Here is a 21,660-nt window from a genome sequence, read left to right as displayed (position 1 = left end):
CCCTGCCCCCTCTATTCATCCTTTTCCAGCAATTCCCCTCTCTCCCTGCCCTGCCCTCCCAATCCATGCCCATCCATGCTACTCTGTCACCTGCCCCCTCCATTCATCCCTATCCAGCAATTCCCCTCTCTCCCTGAGCCCTGTCCTGCAATCCATATCCATCCATGCCCATCTGTCCCCTCCATTCATCCCTATCCAGCAATTCCTCTCTGTCCCTGAGCCCTGCCCTCCCAATCCATGCCCATCCATGCTCCTTTGTCACCTGCCCCCTCCATTCATCCCTATCCAGCAATTCCCCTCTCTCCCTGAGCCCTGCCCTGCAATCCATATCCATCCATGCCCATCTGTCCCCTCCATTCATCCCTATCCAGCAATTCCCCTCTCTCCCTGAGCCCTGCCCTGCAATCCATATCCATCCATGCCCATCTGTCCCCTCCATTCATCCCTATCCAGCAATTCCCCTCTCTCCCTGAGGCCTGCCCTCCCAATCCATGCCCATCCATGCTCCTATGTCCCCTACCCCCTCCATTCATCCCTTTCCAGCAATTCCCCTCTCTCCCTGAGCCCTGCCATCCCAATCCATGCTCATCCATGCTCCTCTGTCACCTGCCCCCTCCATTCATCCCTATCCAGCAATTCCCCTCTCTCCCTGAGCCCTGCCCTGCAATCCATATCCATCCATGCCCATCTGTCCCCTCCATTCATCCCTTTCCAGCAATTCCCCTCTCTCCCTGAGGCCTGCCCTCCCAATCCATGCCCATCCATGCTCCTATGTCCCCTGCCCCCTCCATTCATCCCTTTCCAGCAATTCCCCTCTCTCCCTGAGCCCTGCTCTCCCAATCCATGCCCATCCATGCTCCTCTGTCCCCTGCCCCCTCCATTTATCCTTTTCCAGCAATTCCCCTCTCTCCCTTCCATGTCCCCCCCTCGCATCCATGCTTCTCTCTCTCCCATGTCCCAGCCTGGCCCGGCCTCTTCTCCCCCCCCCTTCTCATCCATGCCCCCCCCCTTCGCATCCATGCTGTCATTTCTCCCCTGCCCTCCCGCTCCCATTGTTCAACTTTACTGCCCACCCTCTTCTCTCCCCCCAGCATCTCTTTTTGTTTTTTTTTTTCTTTTTAAATTTACCTCCGTGGCGGTTCCGGCAGCACAGCGTCAGGGAAGGAGGCGGCACTCCCGACGTCTAGCCTTCCCTTCTCTGTGTTCCGCCTTCTTCTGACGTCACCCTGCAGCTCTGAATGTGTTTGTTTGCGGTCAGTCTCCTCCCTTATTCCAATGCATTTGGTTTTGGTTGGTTGGTTTTGTGATGCGTTTCGTCACGTGGCAACTGTTCCGCCATCTCCCTTGGAGATGCCATTCATTCAGTGTCAGTGCTCCGCCCTCGACGTCAAGTTTGACGCGTGGGCGGGGCAGACACAAAGCGATCTCACCCCCTTCACTTTTGGAATGTTGGTAAGTGAGGCTTCATTCGAACGTTGGAGGTGCGTTTTATATAGAGAGATACTGCTCCTCAACCCAGTCCTCAGGTCATACCCAGCCAGTCAGGTTTTCAGGATATCCACAATGAATATGCATGAGGTACATTTGCATGCACTGCTTCCTTGGTATGCAAATATCTCATGCATATTCATTGCGGATATCTTGAAAAAAAACATCTGGTTGAGTATGCCCCGAAGAAGCACTAATTCAGACAACCTGAAAATTCTTGGAATTACCGTCGATCGAAATCTCACATTTGAAAATCATGTGAAGAATACAACAAGGAAGATGTTCCACTCAATGTGGAAACTCAAAAGAGTTAAACCTTTCTTTCCAAGGGGCATTTTTCAAAATTTGGTACAATCAATGGTACTAAGGCATTTAGACTACTGTAATGCACTTTTTGCTGGCTGTAAAGAAGAAATCAAGAAACTTCAGACAGCACAAAACACTGCAGCCAGACTTATATTTGGAAAAACAAGATACGAAAGTGCCAAACCCCTAAGACAAAAATTACACTGGCTTCCTCTTAAAGAACATATCAGGTTCAAAGTATGTACTTTGGTTCATAAAATTATTCACGGAGATTCCCCGGCTTACATGTTAGACCTTATCGACCTACCACCCAGGAATGCTAAAAGATCAGCACGCACATTCCTTAATCTTCACTTCCCCAGTCGTAAAGGACTAAAATACAGACTAATACATGCGTCCAGCTTCTCATACATGAGTTCGCAGCTGTGGAACGCATTGCCGTTTGACCTGAAAACAGTTCTCAACCTAACAAACTTTTGTAAATCACTGAAGACTTATCTTTTTAATAAGGCATATCACAATGATCTATATATATAAAAGGCAACCCCAACGTTCTGAAGCCTCCACGGAAGTTGAGGCGCCCGAGATATCCGGTGTGCCCTGGAGTGTCTGCACCGCCCTCGCGTCAAAACGTCATGACGTCGAGGGTGGAGCTATGACGCTCGACGGCCGAAACGGCCCACAGCGAACAAGGCAAGTAGCTTCGAGGGACGGAGGGAGGGGGCCCCTTGCTAGCGCCCGTTTCATTCCGCTCAGAAATGGGCATTTTTTTCCTAGTCTATAATAAGCACTATAACGCATCACCACTTACTTGATATTCTAAATGCTTTCTCTTTTTTACCTGATTGTTTAATCTTATTATCCTGCTTATAATCGAATGAGAAAAACGCCCAAGTTCTGACCTAAATCGGGAGATGGACGTTTATCTCACAAAAACGAATAAAGCGGTATAATCGAAAGCCGATTTTTGGACGTTTTCAACTGCACTCCGTCGCGGATGCGGACAAAGTTGATGGGGCGTGTCAGAGGTGTGGCGAAGGCGGAACTGGGGCGTGGTTATCTGCCGAACAAAGATGGGCGCATTTCACCGATAATGGGAAAAAAGTATGCGTTTTTAGCTAGAATTTAGGACACTTTTCCTGGACCCTGTTTTTTCACGAATAAAGCCCCAAAAAGTGCCCTAAATGACCAGATGACCACTGGAGGGAATCGGGGATGACCTCCCCTGACTCCCCCAGTGGTCACTAACCCCCTCCCACCACAAAAAAATGATGTTTCACAACTTTTTATTTTCACCCTCAAATGTCATACCCAGCTCCCTGGCAGCAGTATGCAGGTCACTGGAGGAGTTGTTAGGGGGTGCAGTGGACTTCAGGCAGGTGGACCCAGGCCCATCCCCCCTACCTGTTACAATTGTGCTGCTTAATGCTTATTAGTCGTCCAACCCCCCCAAACCCACTGTACCCACATGTAGGTGCCCCCCTTCACCCCTTAGGGCTATAGTAATGGTGTAGACTTGTGGGCAGTGGGTTTTGAGGGGGATTTGGGGGGGCTCAACACACAAGGGAAGGGTGCTATGCACCTGGGAGCTCTTTTACCTGTTTTTTTTTTTTTTTGTAAAAGTGCCCCCTAGGGTGCCCGGTTGGTGTCCTGGCATGTGAGGGGTCCAGTGCACTACGACTCCTGGCCCCTCCCACGAACAAATGCCTTGGATTTATTCGTTTTTGAGCTGGGCGCTTTCATTTTCCATTATCACTGAAAAACAAAAACGCCCAGCTCACAAATTAACATGGACGTCTATTTTTTTCGAAAATACGGTTCGGTCCGCCCCTTCACGGACCCGTTCTCGGAGATAAACGCCCATGGAGATAGACGTTTTCGTTCAATTATGCCCCTCTATGTCATCCAAGTTTTCTATGTAATACCAATTTAAAGTTTTCTTTTCTTACCTAACTGTTGAATTTTATTATGCTATCCATGCTTGCCATGCAACACCAATTGTATCTGTTTCTCTGTTATGGCGAAAGCCATGACCGAAATTGTAAGCCACATTGAGCCTGCAAATAGGTGGGAAAATGTGGGATACAAATGCAACAAATAAATAAAATAATTTACAAAAGTGACTTTTATCACCAGGGGGAAATGTTAAAGTAAACAGAGATCTTAGATTATTCACTCTCCTAAAGGTGCCTGCGGCCTGCTTAAAAAGCAGTACCTGGCGGCATTATCAATATAGGTTTCAATATTCAAAGTGATTTAACTGGCCAGAAATGGCTCCTGGCCACTTAAATCGCTTTTTCGAGGCTATTCACAAAGTTTCAGTTGCACTTAAGCAGTTATTGCCGCTGAAAATAACCAGTTAGCATCGAAGTGAAAACAGTTATTGTGGGGGCATTTCGGGGTGGAGTCATCACTTGGCCAGTTAAGTGCCGATATTCAGCACTTAACTGGCCAGATTAACCGCATAAATAGGACTGCATAAAAGTCAGTACTATATTTATCCAGTAAGCCATAGCAGGTTAAGGGCCCCTTTTACCAAGCTGCAGCAAAAGGGGGCCTGCACTGGCGTCGGTGCGTGTTTTTTCATGCTCGCCGAGGCCCAATTTTTCCGCAGCTGGGAAAAGGGCAGTCTCGTTTTTCTATAGGAAATGGCCGCATGGCAAGTAAAGCACTTGCCTCGTGGCCATTTCAAGGGGAGGGGGCTTTTACCGCCACCCACTGAGGTGACGGTAAGGGCTCCTGCACTAACCTGGTGGTAACTGGGTAGTGAGCAGCACTGCCCAATTACCGCCGGGTAAACTCCGGTGCCACAAAAATAAATGTTTTATGTAGCGCCGGAAATGACAGCACGTTAGGGGTGGGAAGTACTGCCGGGTTGCTGCGGTAGTCCGGCGGCACTTCCTGTTTAACGAGCGGTACCGCTGCTTAGTAAAAGGAGCCCTAAGTGTTCAATATCGCACTTAACCGACTATCAGGCTCATTTTCGAAAGACATGGACATCCAAAAAGTGACATAAATCGTCACTTGGTCGTCCTTCTCACAGAGCCGTCCAAATCGGTATAATTGAAACCCGATTTTGGACGTCTTTGTCAGAAGTCCATCGCAAGGACGTCCAAATTTCAAGGGGGCGTATCGGAGGCGTGTTTGAGGCGGGACTTGGGCGTTCCTAAGACTTGGACGTCTTTGAGCCATAATGGAAAAGAGCAAAGACATCCATGACTAAAACTTGGACGTTTTCACCCGGACCTGTTTTTATTATGAATAAGGCACAAAAAGGTGCCCGAAATGACCAGATGACCACTGGAGAGAATCAGGGATGACCTTCCATTACTCCCCCAGTGGTCACTAACCCCCTCCCACCCTCAAAAAACATGATTAAAAATATTACTTGCCAGCCTCAGATGTCATACTCAGGTCCATGACAGCGTATGCAGGTCCCTGGAGTAGTTTTGTAGTAGGTGCAGTGCACTTCAGACAGGTGGACCCAGGCCCATACCCCCCCTAACTGTTACATTTGGGGAGGAAACAGCGAGCCCTCCAAAACCCACCAGAAACCCTCTGTACCCACATATAGGTGCCCCCCTTCACCCGTAAGGACTATGGTAGTGGTGTACAGTTGGGGGTAGTGGGTTTTGGGGGACTCAACACACAAGGTAATGGAGCTGTGTACCTGGGAGCATTTTATGAAGTCCACTGCAGTGCCCCCTAGGGTGTCGATTGCTGTCCTGGCATGTCAGGGGGACCAGTGTACTACAAATGCTGGCTCCTCCCACGTCCAAATGGCTTGAATTTGGACGTTTTAGACTTGGACATTTTTGGTATTGAAAATGGGCAAAAATCAAAGACGTCCAAATCCAAGGACGTCCAAGGTATTTTCGAACACAAAGATGGACATCCATCTTTTTTCGAAAATGGCCTTTTTCCCGCCTCCGGATGTGCAAATTCCAACTTAGACGTTTCTTTCGAAAATGCCCCTCCACATGTTAGCCGGCTCTGGAAACCCGGAAATTCACTGCTGGTACCTGGACATGGGCCGGCTTTGTATTTCCGGGTTTATCGCCGGCTGCAGTCAGCAAAATGCTGATGGACACTGGCTGAATATCAGGCCCTTAGCTTCTGAGAATCTTGTGTTTCATAACTGACTTTGCTGTCAAATGTAATGTCTTCGGCCTGCTGGATAAACTGGTAGCACTATGTTTTCTAATTCCTGTCTTGGTCTTTCACTCCCCGTAGATAAAACAGAAGACACGGACCTGGAAGGCTCAGTAGAGTGGGAAGTGAAGACCATCACTAGTGCTTTGAAGCAATATTTGAGGTTAGCATCCCATGTATCTGTACTGTTCCAGCGGGTGCTGAGAATGATCTTGGAGAATGGTTTTAATGTTTGTACTTATTTGTAAACTACTTTTGTGTGTATTTATATATTTGTATAGAATTCTCACGAGTCTTTGATATAGTCTGTACAAAATGACACTTAACTGCTGTGTGAGCTGCCTTCACTTTCTCAAGTATCATTTCCCTCTCGGTTATGGGTGCATTTAAGTATGATAATTGCTCTTTCATAATCTTTGGTAAGAATGCTTTGTTCAAAAATTCACAATGGACCCTCAGGTCCCTGGTTTCTGCCTAATAGAGGATGTAATAGGAATGCTGAAATATTGTCTTGTCCCTATATCAGAGGTCACTCTAGGGCTCGTTGCATCATGCATTGCTAATATATGTCCAGGCCTCCTCTTTCATTTCACTAATCGATCCAACATTTAGTCTGATTTACACTGAAAGCAAATAGCCTATGCTTATAAAATGATGGATGTTTTTGGCCCTCTGATGAAGTAAGGTATGTGGAATAATCTGGTTCTGTTTCCCTGCATATTATACCTCATCAAGGCATGCCTAAGCTCTTCTCCAGTTGCAATGTCCTATTTGACAGAATTTTCTTTCTCTTACTAACACAGTTAGTAATGCCTCCCCTCAGAATTTCCTCGGCAGTCTCTCGAAACAAAGCCAGTTGCTCCACGTTTCTTGTTGGTTTCCCAATAATCACCCAATTTCTCTTGTTGATAGGCCCGAACGTCAGGGCCCATAGCCAAACATTAGCCAATGTAGGTCATAAATACCTGGCAGACTCCCAAAAAGTAGCAAGATTTCTTGCTACTGACCCCAGGGATAAGTAGTACCTTTCCCCATGTCTACATGGTAAAATGGTCAGTATTCTCAATGGAGAAGGGTAGTTAGTGGGGTTCCCCAGGGGTCTGTGCTGGGACCGCTGCTTTTTAACATATTTATAAATGACCTAGAGATGGGAGTAACTAGTGAGGTAATTAAATTTGCTGTTGACACAAAGTTATTCAAAGTTGTTAAATTGCGGGAGGATTGTGAAAAATTACAAGAGGACTTTATGAGACTGGGAGTGTGACAAGGCGGTGGCCGTAGCTAGAAGGTTGTTAGGCTGTATAGAGAGAGGTGTGACCAGCAGAAGAAAGGAGGTGTTGATGCCCCTGTATAAGTCGTTGGTGAGGCCCCACCTAGAGTATTGTGTTCAGTTTTGGAGGCCGTACCTTGCGAAGGATGTAAAAAGAATTGAAGCGGTGCAAAGAAAAGCTACGAGAATAGTAAGGGATTTGCGTTACAAGACGTATGAGGAGAGACTTGATGACCTGAACATGTATGCTCTGGAAGAAAGGAGAAACAGGGGTGATAAGATACAGACGTTCAAATATTTGAAAAGTATTAATCCGCAAACGAACCTTTTCCGGAGGTGCGAAGGCGGTAGAACGAGAGGACATGAAATGAGATTGAAGGGGGGCAGACTCAAGAAAAATGTCAGGAAGTATTTTTTCACGGAGAGAGTAGTGGATGCTTGGAATGCCTCCCGCGGGAGGTGGTGGAAATGAAAACGGTAACAGAATTCAAACACGTGTGGGATAAACATAAAGGAATCCTGTTCAGAAGGAATGGATCCTAAGGAGCTTAGCCGAGATTGGGTGGCAGAGCCAGTGGCGGGAGGCGGGGATAGTGCTGGGCAGACTTATACGGTCTGTGCCCTGAAGAGGACAGGTACAAATCAAAGTAGGGTATACACAAAAAGTAGCACGTATATCTTGTTGGGCAGACTGGATGTACCATGCAGGTCTTTTTCTGCCGTCATTTACTATGTTACGGCATCCAAATGGCAAATGATGTTTAATGTGAGCAAGTGCAAAGTGATTCATGTGGGAAAGAGGAACCCAAACTATAGCTACGTAGTGCAAGATTCCACATTAGGAGTCACTGACCAGGAAAAGAATGTTAGGTATTATTAGGAAAGGAATGAAAAACAAATGATGTTGTAATGCCTTTGTATCGCTTCATGGTGCGACCGCACCTCGAATACTGTGTGCAATTCTGGTCATCACATCTCAAAAAAGATATAGTGCAATTAGAAAAGGTCCAGAGAAGGGTGATGAAAATAATAAAGGGGATGGGACAACTTCCCTATGAGGAAAGGCTAAAGCAGCTAGAGCTCTTCAGCTTAGATAAAAGATGGCCGAGGGGAGATATGATGGAGGTCTATAAAATAATGAGTGTAGTGGAATGGGTAGACACGAATTGCTTGTTTACTCTTTCCAAAAAATACTAGGACTAAGGGGCACGCAATGAAGCTACCAAGTACTTAATTTAAAACAAATTGGAGAAAATATTTCTTCACTCAGCGTGTAATTAAACTCTGGAATTCGTTGCCACAGGATGTAGTAAAAGTAGTTAGATTAGCGGAGTTTAAAAAGACTTGGATAGCTTCCTAAAAGAAAAGTCCATAAGCCGTTTTAAAAATGGACTTGGGGAAAATCCACTTCCTATTTCTAGAATAAGAAGCATAAAATGTATTGTGCTGTTTAGGGATCTTGCCAGGTGCTTGTAATCTGGATTGGCTACTGTTGGAAACAGGATGCTGGGCTTGATGGACCTTCGGCCTGTCCCAGTATGGCAATATTTATCTACTTATGTACTAAAGGAAATTCTATGATGTGATACTTGCCAGCGAGCCTTCTCAGGAGTAGCCCCCACGCTCTGGAATTTACTCCCAGAGGGTCTATGTATAACTCGAGTCTACCTGTACTTCAGGAAGCAGGTAAAATCCTGGGTCTTCTCCCAAGCCTTTAATACATAGGGTGACTGAGTCTGTACACCCATTGTGCACCTGGACTGGCTTGCTTCACACACTGTAACTTAGACCAGTTCCTTAAATCTTGATTAACTATTCAAAGAACTTGCCTTTAGTTTAGCTACCCATCTATTTATCCCAATTGACTCTGTACCACGCATCTTGTCCCCATTTATATATCTGTATTTGGCCCCTCAGTTATATAGTAAACTGTATTGTTGAAAAGCATTAGTAACATAGCAGTGTTATTTGAATGTTTTAATTGTGTGCTTGTTAGATATTCCATCACTATTATTATTGCATTGTATTATTTCTCTGTTATTTGAATTTCAGTTTTGTTAATGTGTATACTTTTGATCCTGTTTCATGGTAGTCCTATTATTAGGTCTCAATTTGCTGCTTTCAAGTTTTCCTCTTTCATTCTGTCTTTACTTGTTCGTTTTACTATTGTTATGATGTGAACAAAATTGTAAGTTTGAAGTTAAACTGTACCTAGTGTAGACCGCCTTGGGTGAATCTCTTCATAAAGGCGGTTAATAAATCCCAATAAATATATATATATATATATATATATATATATATTTTTTTTTTTTTAATGGCAAATGTTTGAAATCAATCCTCCTCATGCAACATGATGCAATCCATTTTGCTGCTGTAGCTGCTTTTGCGCTTGTTTCTCCCAAAATTATGCAGTGTTTTTCCTGCTCATTCTTTTCTAGGAACTGTTTGATTCTCTGTCTGAGCTTTGGGAATTGTAGATCTCTAATACCTGTATTTTGCACAGTGCATCAGGAAATGCATTTCTAGTCCTGTTTCTTTGGTGTTGCATGGTGTACAGATTCTGGCCTGGGGTTTCCAGTTCAGTTTTTGTTGCATATTTCACTGAACATTTGCAGAGGGATTCAGATGTTACGATGGGCATTCCCCGTGCACAGGAAGAGGTCAGTTAAAAATTATATATTTATATTTATACCTCTATTCAGAAATCTAGACTGCCCCAACTTGACATTTCGTCCTTTAGATTGTAAGCTCCTTTGAGCAGGGACTGTCCTTCGTTGTTAAACTGTACAGCGCTGCGTAACCCTAGTAGCGCTCTAGAAATGTTAAGTAGTAGTAGTAGTATTTAATAAAATTATATATGAATCTTACAAATTATACATCTGCTCAGTGTGGTTTACAGCAGAAATGCTTAATACAATAAAACATATAAACCCCTCCTGTTCCTCACTAAATATTAAGTATCTGACGATACTCCTTTCATCTTTCCCATGATTCTACTCAAGGGGGAACAGCCACATCTTCAGCCCATATGTGGGTAGTGGTGGCACTGAATGTACATTATTCATTTAAGTGCCAGTGCTGGGGCTTAAATAATCACAGTGCTGTGCTGAAGGAAAATGTCTTCCTTCTATTCAGTAAAGTTGCAAACATAGAGCCTGTTGGCATTCCTAATGTATACAGCAGTATCCAGGGGAGGGGGAGGAGAGGGAAATCTGTTTCCTTTTTAGGACTTCTGGTATTCTGACAGGGTGTTTCTTGGACTCCAAGTTCCTTGACATTTTTAAGTTCAATGCAACACAAAACAGAGCTCACTGAATAAACACTGCAAAAGTCAGAACATTCAAATATCAAGAGCATGAAAATAAACAACATAAATCTAACAAGTGTAAAAACACCAGCATAATATTTTGAACCCTAAAAATAAATACCAGAAACTGGAAAGCCCATTTTTTCATGTCAGTGCCAGTTCAATGTACAAACATACGTGTATCATCCAGACTTGACTGTATATGGCACTGGGTTTGTGAGGGGGTAAATTGGCCATCTTTTACCCAGGCTCATAGCCAGACCACCTGCAGCCTGCACATTCTGTGGGTGGCTAAACCATACCAGGCCTCCCCCAGTACATACTCAGATTCCGCAAAACTGAACATGAGTTGGGGGGCCTGGAGGAATAGTATGCGAATGAGGGAGTGCTTCCTCTGGTGGAGCTTGGGGACCTCTGCCAGCTGGGGGCCTGAACCTAAATTGGGGAGGGAGGGACCTAGGCCCCCCTGTGGCTACACCCTGCTTGTTCCCCATACCTCTGGTGCCATTACTGGATGTGGGACAAAGATCCCTGATGGTGTATCACCAACACAAGTGCTGAGCAGTGACTCAGAGAATAGAAAAATCCAGTCAGACATTTGAGAAACAGAAGTCAGCAGCAGAGCATAAAAACAATTTCCAGTTAACTTGGTTACAGTTCAAGCTCTGTGATCAGGAGGCAAGAGGGACCAGATTCTGGTAGCAGGTGGACTCACTGAATCCTCAGACCTTCTCTTCTCTGATAGACCCCTGATCCACTTTACTACATGGAAAATCTAACTCGTTCCCTTCTAGAACTAGGTCGGATTCTCCACTGGGATGGGCCAGCTCCTCAGATCCTTCCCTCCTTTTGTCTTCTATTCTTCACAGAGAATTATTGTAGAACAATTCCAGACAACAAGCTTCATAGCACTATTTGTTCAAAACTTTTTATATACAATTTTAGTGATGAAAATCACCATTCAAAATGGTTCGTAATACCATTAAAAAAAACAGAAATATGGAAGACCGGTAAAACACAAATTAACAAAACTAAATAAAATACTAGGCCCTTTCTGGTTCTTATTCCCAAACCTTAGGCCCTCTTGGGCTCTAGGGACCCTCTCCTTTATGCCTGGGTGTTCCCCTGAGCCCCAGTGCATCTCAGGAAGGTTGGAGAAGAAAGAACAAGGAAGCACATCTAACACTTGAGTTTTATTAAATAATGTCCTCTGAAACTCCACTGGAGAGTGTGATCACCTTTTTCATCTCATACTGACATCACTACTTTCAGAGCCCCATGGAAATTTTAAAGTCAATGGGAAAGGGGAATTTGTTGACTCTTAGTATCCTAGGATTCTTGGTAATGGGCCTTTCTACCCTACTAAAGAAAGTCTCAGTTTGCACTTGTGGAGAAGATCTTTACTGTACATTAGCCACAGATTGTAGGCCAGGCTACAACTAGCATAGGTACGAAGGACAGACAAGGAAGGATTAATTCTTTTGTTGGCCTCATACAAAGAAACACATTGGGCCTCGTGCCATAATATAAATACATTCAACCCTCCCCCCCCCCCCAAATAATGCTGCCATTCACATACAAAAAAGGATGTTACAAAATAAAATAAAAGATTGTAATTAGGACTAAGGATTCACTGAATTATGGAAATGAACATGACTTCTGAGTTGTGGTCACCTTGAGGTTCAGATCAGCAAGAGGGACACACACGCCCCATCACTCTTCTCTTCCTTCTTGCTAGGCATAGGAATGCTGGGTTTGTGCAAGGAATGCAGCGAAGACATGGGAGCAGGAGGGGAGGGGAGAGATAAGGATGAGATTGGAGAAAATCGAGCACAGAACAGAAGAGCCACTCTGCTCCCCTAATCCAGCCACCCCACCTTTCCCGTTCAACAAGGCAGTCTGCAGGAATTAGGAGGGGAGGGACTGGCACCAGAGGATGAATTATCACATCAGGCAGGGCCCTCCCAGAAAGTTTCGACCCACGGTAGGCGCTTCAGTTTGCCTATGTCTTTATGTAGCCTGGTGTACAGTGAGGTGATTTCCATTTAGATCATTATTCTTTTGACCTTTGGTTCTGAACAGTGGACTAAAGCTGTGCTGACTTGCTCAGTTTGGCTCTGACATTGCTTCAGGGTCCTCTCTTATAAGGTCATATCACAGCAGTTAGTAACTGAATCCTTATCCTGCTGCACACGCTGCAACTACCTCTCAGAGTTAAATAGCTCTGCTCTTTTATTTTTATTTGCCGTCTGCAATATTAATAGATCACTAATAACGGTGAAAGACAAGCTGTCTGCAGTAACGCTTTTAAAAACAGAAATCAAACCCATAGATCTGAACAGTCCTACTGAGCCATGATTGATTGGTAGAAAGGAAAACATCACTATGTTGATTCCGTTGAAACTAGTATTGTCCAAGCAAGGAACAGAACTCCCAAAAAGGCTGGACTGTACAACTTTTATATATCAAAGCCACTCTCTCTTCAGACCTTCTTATGTTTAAATCTTTTTTTTTAAATTTCAAGTATTATTATTATTATTAGCATTTGTATAGCGCTACCAGATGCACGCAGCACTGAACACCTGACACAAAGAGACAGTCCCTGCTCAAAAGAGCTTATAATCTAAATAATACAGACAGACAAGATAGTTACGGATGAGGGAAGTACTGGGTGAGAAGGAAGGAAGGAACAAGGGAGGGCAAATGAGTAGAGGCTAGGAGCCAAAAGCAGCAGTGAAAAGGTGGGTTTTCAGCATGGATTTGAAAACAGGTAGAGATGGAGCTAGACGTATAGGTTCAGGAAGTCGATTCCAGGCATAAGGTGCCGCGAGAGAAAAGGAACGAAGTCTGGAGTTAGCAGTAGGGGAGAAGGGGGACGACAAGAGAGATTTGTCCAGTGAGCGGAGTTCACGGGAAGGAATGTAGGGAGAGATGAGAGCGGAGAGGTAATGGGTATATATAACAATTCAATATTGCTGCAGAGAAATACAACAGATAATGAAAAAAAAACCACAATGCAAAAGGAAATGTAACAAATGAACCACTGAGAGGGTGGTAGATACTTGGAGTGCCCTCCCGCGGGAGGTGGTAGAGATGAAAACGGTAATGGAATTCAAAAATGCGTGGGACAAACACAAGAGAATCTTGTTTATAAGGATCGGATCCAAAGAAGCTTAGCAGAGATTAGATAGAAAAGCCGGTACTGGGCAAACTTCTATGGTCTGTGCCCTGATTCAGACTGAATAGATTTGGATGGGCTGGAGTGGAGCTATTCAGGGGTCTTTGACAAACAATTTCAAAAATGTTGGAACGGGGCCAGTGCCGGGAAGATTTCTACGGTCTGTGCCCTAAAAGTGTCCAGGATAAATCAAGATCAGGTATACATACGATCTACCACTTCATACCATATGTAATGAGTTTATCTTATTGGGAGACTGGATGAACCATACAGGTCTTTATCTGCCATCGTCTATGTTAATGAACTATACATAACCCCAATACCTAGCCCCCCCAGTAAACCCTTGGTTCAGTAAGGTAGAACATTATATGTTCAAACCTTCTTAAAGGTGAGCTGTCATCATGCCTGTTTTCCTTAGCAAAATATAGATATTTCACTAAAACCATTAAATTGTGTTATGGTTAAAAAATAATCATGGTAAAAAAAGTATCCTGAAAACATCCCAGGAACTGGATTGATAAACCCCTAGGCTAGAATAGCCTCAGCAGTGGTTCTGTAATAGATGAACCTCAAAGCAGCCTGTATTCCTGGCTAGCTGTAGCCCTATGTGTGATTCCTGTACACAGCCCTAGTCCTATAAGTATTCTTTTCTCACCTCCAGCATTTCCATGATCCCTGCTTTTGAACAGTGTGAAATTTCAATTTGCTGCCGACTTTCCTAGTCTCATTTTTTTTTCTCACTTCAAAGTATTTTAATATTTGGTGCATTTGTCTTGTTACCATGGCTATAAGCAGGGCTTTGGGATGCTTTCTTGCATAAAGTATATGCTATCAATATTGTACTGCAAGAGAAAACTGGTTTCTGAGAAAAGTTTTCTTTATAGAGTGGTGAACAGTAGAATGTATTGTGAAGAGAAATTAACCGATGGTTTACTAAAGGGACATTGTGAAAGGGCTAGAAGGGAATATGCGCATGTTTGCAGATTATAGGAAAATATGCAACGGAGGAGACAGACTAGATGGAGTAGATGAGATGAGATGAAAGATTTTAAGAAATTAGAAGAATGGTAAAAAGTTTGACAATCCCTAACCTTCTTATGTAATCAAAGCTCTCCACACAAACTGTTAAGAGAAAAGCTCTGAAAGAACAGGGCATTTCTCTGGGTAAGTGAACAGTATTTTGCTCTTGCTTTGGTAACTTAAAGATTGGGGTTTAAAAGAGGAATTGTAGGTTATTGATAAAGACAGAATAAAGAAAAACAAACTTTATTAACTAGTCTCCATATCCTTTTCCCCATAGTTTTAAAATTTGAGCTTTCTTCCACAGCATTAACACATAGCCTTTAGAAGGCACAGCAGGGCCTAGTTCAGACTTTCATTTCCACCCAGCTCCCACCCAGCCCTAGCACATCTCTTCATTTACAGTCAATTATTATAATTAGTTTCTGAGAAGCAAACATGAGATATATTGCACATTATACCATATAATCTTAAGGCTCTTTATATTAATCTAATATCCCTAGTACCTTAAGAAGTTTTAATCAAACAACTCTGTAATACTAAGATGCAGACAGCAGTCCAGCAACTAGAAGGGTGGTATCCAGTCTTTTCCATTGAGTGTCACATGCATGATTATTTCCCAGTTGGTAAGATGTTATATTTGTGTACTTGATGCAAAGAGCTCCTGGCTCTCAGAGAACGAGTCCGTTCTCTTGAGGCTAGAGTAGCAGACTTGCAGGAGATGAGGGAAACAGAGAGGTACATAGAGGAGGCCTACAGCAATGTTGTAGAGAAATCCCACCTCCAGTCTGGCAGCCCTGATCTGCCTTGGAGGAGGGAGGTCTCCTAAAAGGAGAGTATCACCTTGAAGAAGTTGGAAGTAATCCTGTAGCCAGGACCAGCCCACCAGGGGATGCAATATCCTCTTGCTCTGAGGGTGTGTCTCTAGGAGCTTCTGCCCAGGAGGGAAGGATTAGGATGGCTGTTGTGGTTGGTGATTCAATTATTAGCCATGTAGATAGCTGGGTAGCTGGTAGACATGAAGATTGCCTGGTCACTTGCCTGCCTGGTACGAAGGTGGCGGACTTCACACGCCATCTAGATAGGATTTTAGATAGTGCTGGGGAGGAGCTGGCTGTCTTGGTTCATATGGGTATCAATGACATAGGTAAATGTGGGAGGGATGTTCTGGAAGCCAAATTTAGGCTCCTAAGTAGAAAGCTGAAATCTAGATCTTCCAGGATAGATTTTCAGAAATCCTTCCCGTTCCACACGTAGGACCCAAGAGACAGGCAGAGCTCCAAAGTCTCAATGCATGGTTGAGATGATGGTGCAGGGATGAGGGATTTAGATTTGTAGGAACTTGGCAACGTTCTGGGGCAGAGGGAGCCTATTCCGAAAGGATGGCTCTACCTTAACTGGGATGGAACCAGACTGCTGGCACTAATATTTAAAAAGGAGAAAGAGCAATTTTTAAAACTAAAATGAGGAGGGGGAAGCTGATAGTCGTCTGGAGTACGTGGTTCGATGAGGAGTATCCTCAAAGGAAACTATTGAAACAGAATCTTTAGGAAATCCCGATAGAGAGGTTTCAATAATGGTGAAAGAAAGCCAGGAGTGTTCAATGGGAGCACAGAGTAAAGGATGCAAATTATCCCTATTAACTTCAAAGCAGCCTGTAGATGCAACGAATAAAGACAATTTGAAGTGTCTATATACAAATGCTAGAAGCCTTAAAAATAAGATTGGACACTTGGAGTATAGAGCACTAAATGAAAAGGCATTTCAGAGATCTGGTAGAAGGAGGACAATCAATGGGACACTGTTAGCAGGGTACAAATTATATCGTAATGATAGAGTGGATCATATTGGAAGGGGAGTTGTGCTATATGTTAAACCGGGAATTGTGTCAAACAAAATAAACATTCTACTTAAAATGAATACTTGCATGGAATCTTTATGGATAGAAATTCCAGGTGTGAAGGGTACTACCGTCAGCCAGGACAGAACAAACAGACAGATGAAAATATGTTTACAGAAATTAGGAAAGCTGGCAAATTGGGCAACATTATAATAATAGGTGATTTCAATTATCCTAATATTAACTGGATAAATGTTACATCAGGGAGTGCTAGGGAGGTAAAATTTGCAGATGTAATTAATGACTGCTTCTTGGAGCAACTGGTCCAGGAACTGACGAGAGGGGAAAGGGAAAGGGGACTTGATATACGGCCTTTCTGAGGTTTTTGCAACTACATTCAAAACGGTTTACATATATTCAGGTACTTATTTTGTACCAGGGGCAATGGAGGGTTAAGTGACTTTCCCAGTCATAAGAAGCTGCAGTGGAAATTGAACTCAGTTCCCCAGGATCAAAGTCCACTGCACTAACCACTAGGCTAATCCTTAGTGGAATGCACGAGAGGTAACGATGTTGGATCCTCTGGGAATCAGTGATCATAACATGATCAAATTTGAGCTGATAACTGGAGTGAAGTCACTAAGGAAATCTACTGTAGCAGCTTTTAATTTTTAAAAGGTCGACTATGACAAAATGAGGAAAATGGTTACAAAGAAGCTGAAAGGTTCGGCTGCAAAGGTTAGGACTTTAAATCAGGTGTGGACGTTGTTTAAAAATTCCACCGTGGAAGCCCAGACTATAGATGTAGTCCACGTATTAAGAAAGGTGGAAAAAAGAGCAAATGACAGCCAACATGGTTAAAAGGTGAGATGAAAGAGGCTATTAGAGCCAAAAGAGCATCCTTCAAAAAATGGAAAAAAGATCCAAATGAAAAAAAATAAGAAACAACATAAGCACTGTCAAGCCAGAAGCAAAGCATTGATATAGAAGGCTAAACGAGAACATGAAGAAAAACTTGCCACAGAGACGAAAACTCATAATAACATTTTTTTCAGGTATATCAGAAGTAGGAAGCCTGCGAGGGAATCTGTGGGACTGATAGATCAGGAAGGAGCAAAAGAGCACTCAGGGAGGACAAGGCCATAGTGGAGAGACTGAATGAATTCTTTGCTTCGGTGTGTACGGAAGAAGATGTTAGAGATACTACTACTACTTAACATTTCTAGAGTGCTACTAGGGTTATGCAGCGCTGTACAATTTAACAAAGAGAGACAGTCCCTGCTCAAAGAGCTTACAATCTAATAGACAAGTGAACGGTCGGTCCGATAGGGGCAGTCAAATTGGGGCAGTCTGGATTCACTGAATGGTAAGGGTTAGGTGCCGAACGCAGCATTGAAGAGGTGGGCTTTAAGCAAAGACTTGAAGACGGGCAGGGAGGGGGCTTGGCGTAAGGGTTCAGGAAGGTTGTTCCAAGCATAGGGTGAGGCGAGGCAGAATGAGCGGAGCCTGGAGTTGGCGGTGGTGGAGAAGGGTACTGAGAGGAGGGATTTATCCTGTGAACGGAGGTTACGGGCGGGAACGTAAGGGGAGATGAGGGTAGAAAGATAGTGAGGGGAAGCAGACTGAGTGCATATGTAGGTAAGAAGGAGAAGCTTGAATTGAATGCGGTATCTGATCGGAAGCCAGTGAACTGACCTGAGGAGAGGGGTGATATGAGTAGATCGGTTCTGGCAGAATATGAGACGTGCAGCAGAGTTCTGAACAGATTGAAGGGGGGATAGATGTCTAATTGGGAGGCCGGAGAGATCTACCTATACTGGAAATGGTTTTCATAGGTGATGATGCGGAGGAACTGAAAGAAACCTCAGTGAACTTGGAAGATGTACTGAGCCAAACTGACAAGTTAAAGTGTGATAATTCACCTGGACCGGACGGTATACACACCAGGGTATTGAAAGAACTCAAGCATGAAATTGCAGATCTGCTGCAAGTGATCTGTAACCTGTCGTTAATATCGTCCATAGTATCTGAAGATTGGAGGGTGGCCAGTGTGACGCCGATTTTTAAAAAGGGTTCCATGGGTGGATTTTTAAAAAGGGTTCCAGGGGTGATCAGGAAATTACAGACTGGTATGCCTGATGTCAGTGCTGGGCAAAATAGTGGAAACTATTATAAAGAATAAAATTATGGAACACATAGACAAACATGGTTTAATAGGAGAGAGTCAGCATGGGTTCAGCCAAGGGAGGTCTGGCTTCACCAATTTGACTGAATACACATGTTGATAAAGGTGAGCCGATTGATGTAGTGCAGTGTTTCCCAAATCCGGTCCTGGAGTACCCCTTGCCAGTCAGGTTTTCAGGATATCCACAATGAATATGCATGAAAGAGATTTGCATATAATGGAAGCAGTGTATACAGATTAAGTTCATGCATATTCATTGTGGATATTCTGAAAACCTGACTGGCAAGGGATACTCCAGGACTGGACTTGGGAAACACTGATGTAGTGTATCTAGATTTTCAGAAAGCTTTTGACAAATGAGAGACGCCTGAGAAAATTAAGGAGTCATGGGAGAGGAGACAATCGGGCTTATTTTTGAAAGAGAAGTACAACACAAATCGGATGATGGGCGTCTTTCTCACAGGGTCGCCCAAGTCGGCATAATCGAAAGCCGATTTTGGGCATCCTCAATTGCTTTCCGTCGCGGGGATGACCAAAGTTCCCGGGAGTGTGTCGGAGGCGTAGCGAAGGCGGGACTTGGGCATGCCTAACACATGGCCGTCCTCGACCCACAATGGAAAAAAAAGGGCATCCCTGACGAGCACTTGGACGACTTTACCTGGTCCTGTTTTTCTTACGACCAAGCCACGAAAAGGTGCCTGAACTGACCAGATGATCACCGGAGGGAATCGGGGATGACCTCCCCTTACTCCCCCAGTGGTCACTAACCCCCTCCCACCCTCAAAAAAAATCTTTCAAAATATTTTATGCCAGCCTCAAATGTCAGCCTCAAATGTCATACTCAGCTCCATTGCAGCAGTATGCAGGTCCCTGGAGCAGTTTTAGTGGGTGCAGTGCACTTCAGGCAGGCGGACACAGGCCTATCCCCTCCTACCTGTTACACTTGTGGTGGTAAATGTGAGCCCTCCAAAACCCACCAGAAACCCACTGTACCCACATCTAGGTGCCCCCCTTCACCCTTAAGGGCTATGGTAGTGATGTACAGTTGTGGGAAGTGGGTTTTGTGGGACTCAGTCAGCACACAAGGTAAGGGAGCTATGTCCCTGGGAGCAATTGCTGAAGTCCACTGCAGTGCCCTCTAGGGTGCCCAGTTGGTGTCCTGACATGTGAGGGGGACCAGTGCACTACGAATGCTGGCTCCTCCCATGACCAAAGGGCTTGGATTTGGTCGTTTCTGAGATGGGCGTCCTTGGTTTCCATTATCGCCAAAAATCAGAAACGACCAAGTCTAGAGACGACCATCTGTAAGGACGACCTAAATTTCAGGATTTGGGCGTCCCCGACCGTATTATCGAAACGAAAGATGGCCGCTCAACTTGTTTTGATAATACGGGTTTCCCCGCCCCTTTGCCGGGACGTTTTGCAAGGACGTCCTCAACAATACTTGGGCGTCCCTTTCGATTATGCCCCTCAATGTCTTTTTGTGGATTAGGAATTGATTATTGGACAGAAACAGAGGGTAGAGTTAAATTACCACTTTTCTCAATGGAGGAGGGCAAATAGTGGAGTGCTGCGGGGATCTGTACTTTGACCAGTGTGCTATTTAACTTATTTATAAATGATCTGGCTTGTTATGATCACTGTTTCTCTCGCACTGTGCCTGCCTGTTAAATACACACTTTGTAAGATATGCACGCATTTAAGGAATATTGCTTAGATCAGTGGTTCCCCGCCTGGAGGCACCCCAGCCAGTCAGGTTTTCAGTATATCCACAATGAATAATCATGAGATAGATTTGCATGCACTTATGCTAACCATAGAGCTGGCATGTTTGCCTAAGTTCCAGTGATACATTCATAACTTGTAGTATTCTGTAAGCTTTGTGCTTAAATGTGAGTCCCATCCATGCTCTGCCCAGACGCTGCCTATGTGTACAGTGCGCTCTTGCTATTCACGAGGATAAGGTTCCCAAAAATCTGTATGAATTGTGAAAACGCGAAAGGCGATGCACTGTTCCTGTGGGAAATACAGGTTTCTTCCAAGCTCTGGTTCCATGAAAATATGAAAAGTGAAGCGTTGTTCCCATGAGAAATACAGATTTAGATTCCTGCTTGCATTTTTTCAGGCAGTTAAAAAAATACTGAATATTTATTTGCAGTAACGTTAAAGCAGTAACAGTCACTAAAAAAACATGCTCAGAGAACAGTGCAGCAAAATAAAACAGCATTACATGTTAGCAGTAACAGTGGAGGAGTGGCCTAGTGGTTAGGGTGGTGGACTCTGGTCCTGGTGAACTGAGGAAATGAGTTCAATTCCCACCTCTAGCACAGGCAGCTCCTTGTGACTCTGGGCAAGTCACTTAACCCTCCATTGCCCCATGTAAGCCACATTGAGCCTGCCAAGAGTGGGAAAGCGCAGGGTACAAATGTAACAAAAATAAAATAGATACTATTGGAGATTCTACATGGAATGTTGCTACTATTGGAGATTCTACATGAAATGTTGCTACTACCCTGTTTCCCTGAAAGTAAGACATCCCCCGAAAATAAGACCTAGTAGAGGTTTTCCTGAATTGGTAGATATAAGGCCTCCCCCAAAAGTAAGACCTAGCAAATTTTTGTTTGAAAGCAGGGCCGCCGAGAGCCAGACAAGGCCGCCCCTGGGCCACCCCCCCCCCCCCCCCACCCGAGGTCGCCGGGCCCCCCCACCCGAGGTCGCTCCTGGAACTGACCTTAAACGCCTCCTTTCACCTTCGCAGCAAGCAGCAGCAGGGCAGACCTCTCCTTCCTTCCGTGCCCCGCCCTCGTGGACGTTATGTCAGGTGAGGGCGGGACATGGAAGGAAGGAGTGGCCTGCCCTGCTGCTGCTTGCTGCGAAGGTGAAGGGAGACATTTAAGGTTAGTTCCGGGAGCGA

The 21,660-nt window shown here is 44.4% G+C and overlaps 1 protein-coding gene across 1 annotated transcript in view; it reads left to right on the top strand.

The window, feature by feature from the left end:
- Nucleotides 1–21,660, top strand: part of ARHGAP10 (Rho GTPase activating protein 10) — a 503,009-nt gene that overhangs the window by 292,286 nt on the left and 189,063 nt on the right. Inside the window, exon 15 of the mRNA XM_030191662.1 lies at nt 6,028–6,109. Coding sequence (XP_030047522.1) covers nt 6,028–6,109 — 82 coding nt within the window. The remainder of the gene's footprint in view (nt 1–6,027; nt 6,110–21,660) is intronic.

This window comes from Microcaecilia unicolor, chromosome 2 (assembly GCF_901765095.1).
Source record: "Microcaecilia unicolor chromosome 2, aMicUni1.1, whole genome shotgun sequence".
Taxonomy (NCBI): Eukaryota; Metazoa; Chordata; class Amphibia; order Gymnophiona; family Siphonopidae; genus Microcaecilia; species Microcaecilia unicolor.
The sequence above is the reverse complement of the archived record's forward strand: the minus strand, read 5'-3'. Positions and strand labels throughout refer to the sequence as shown.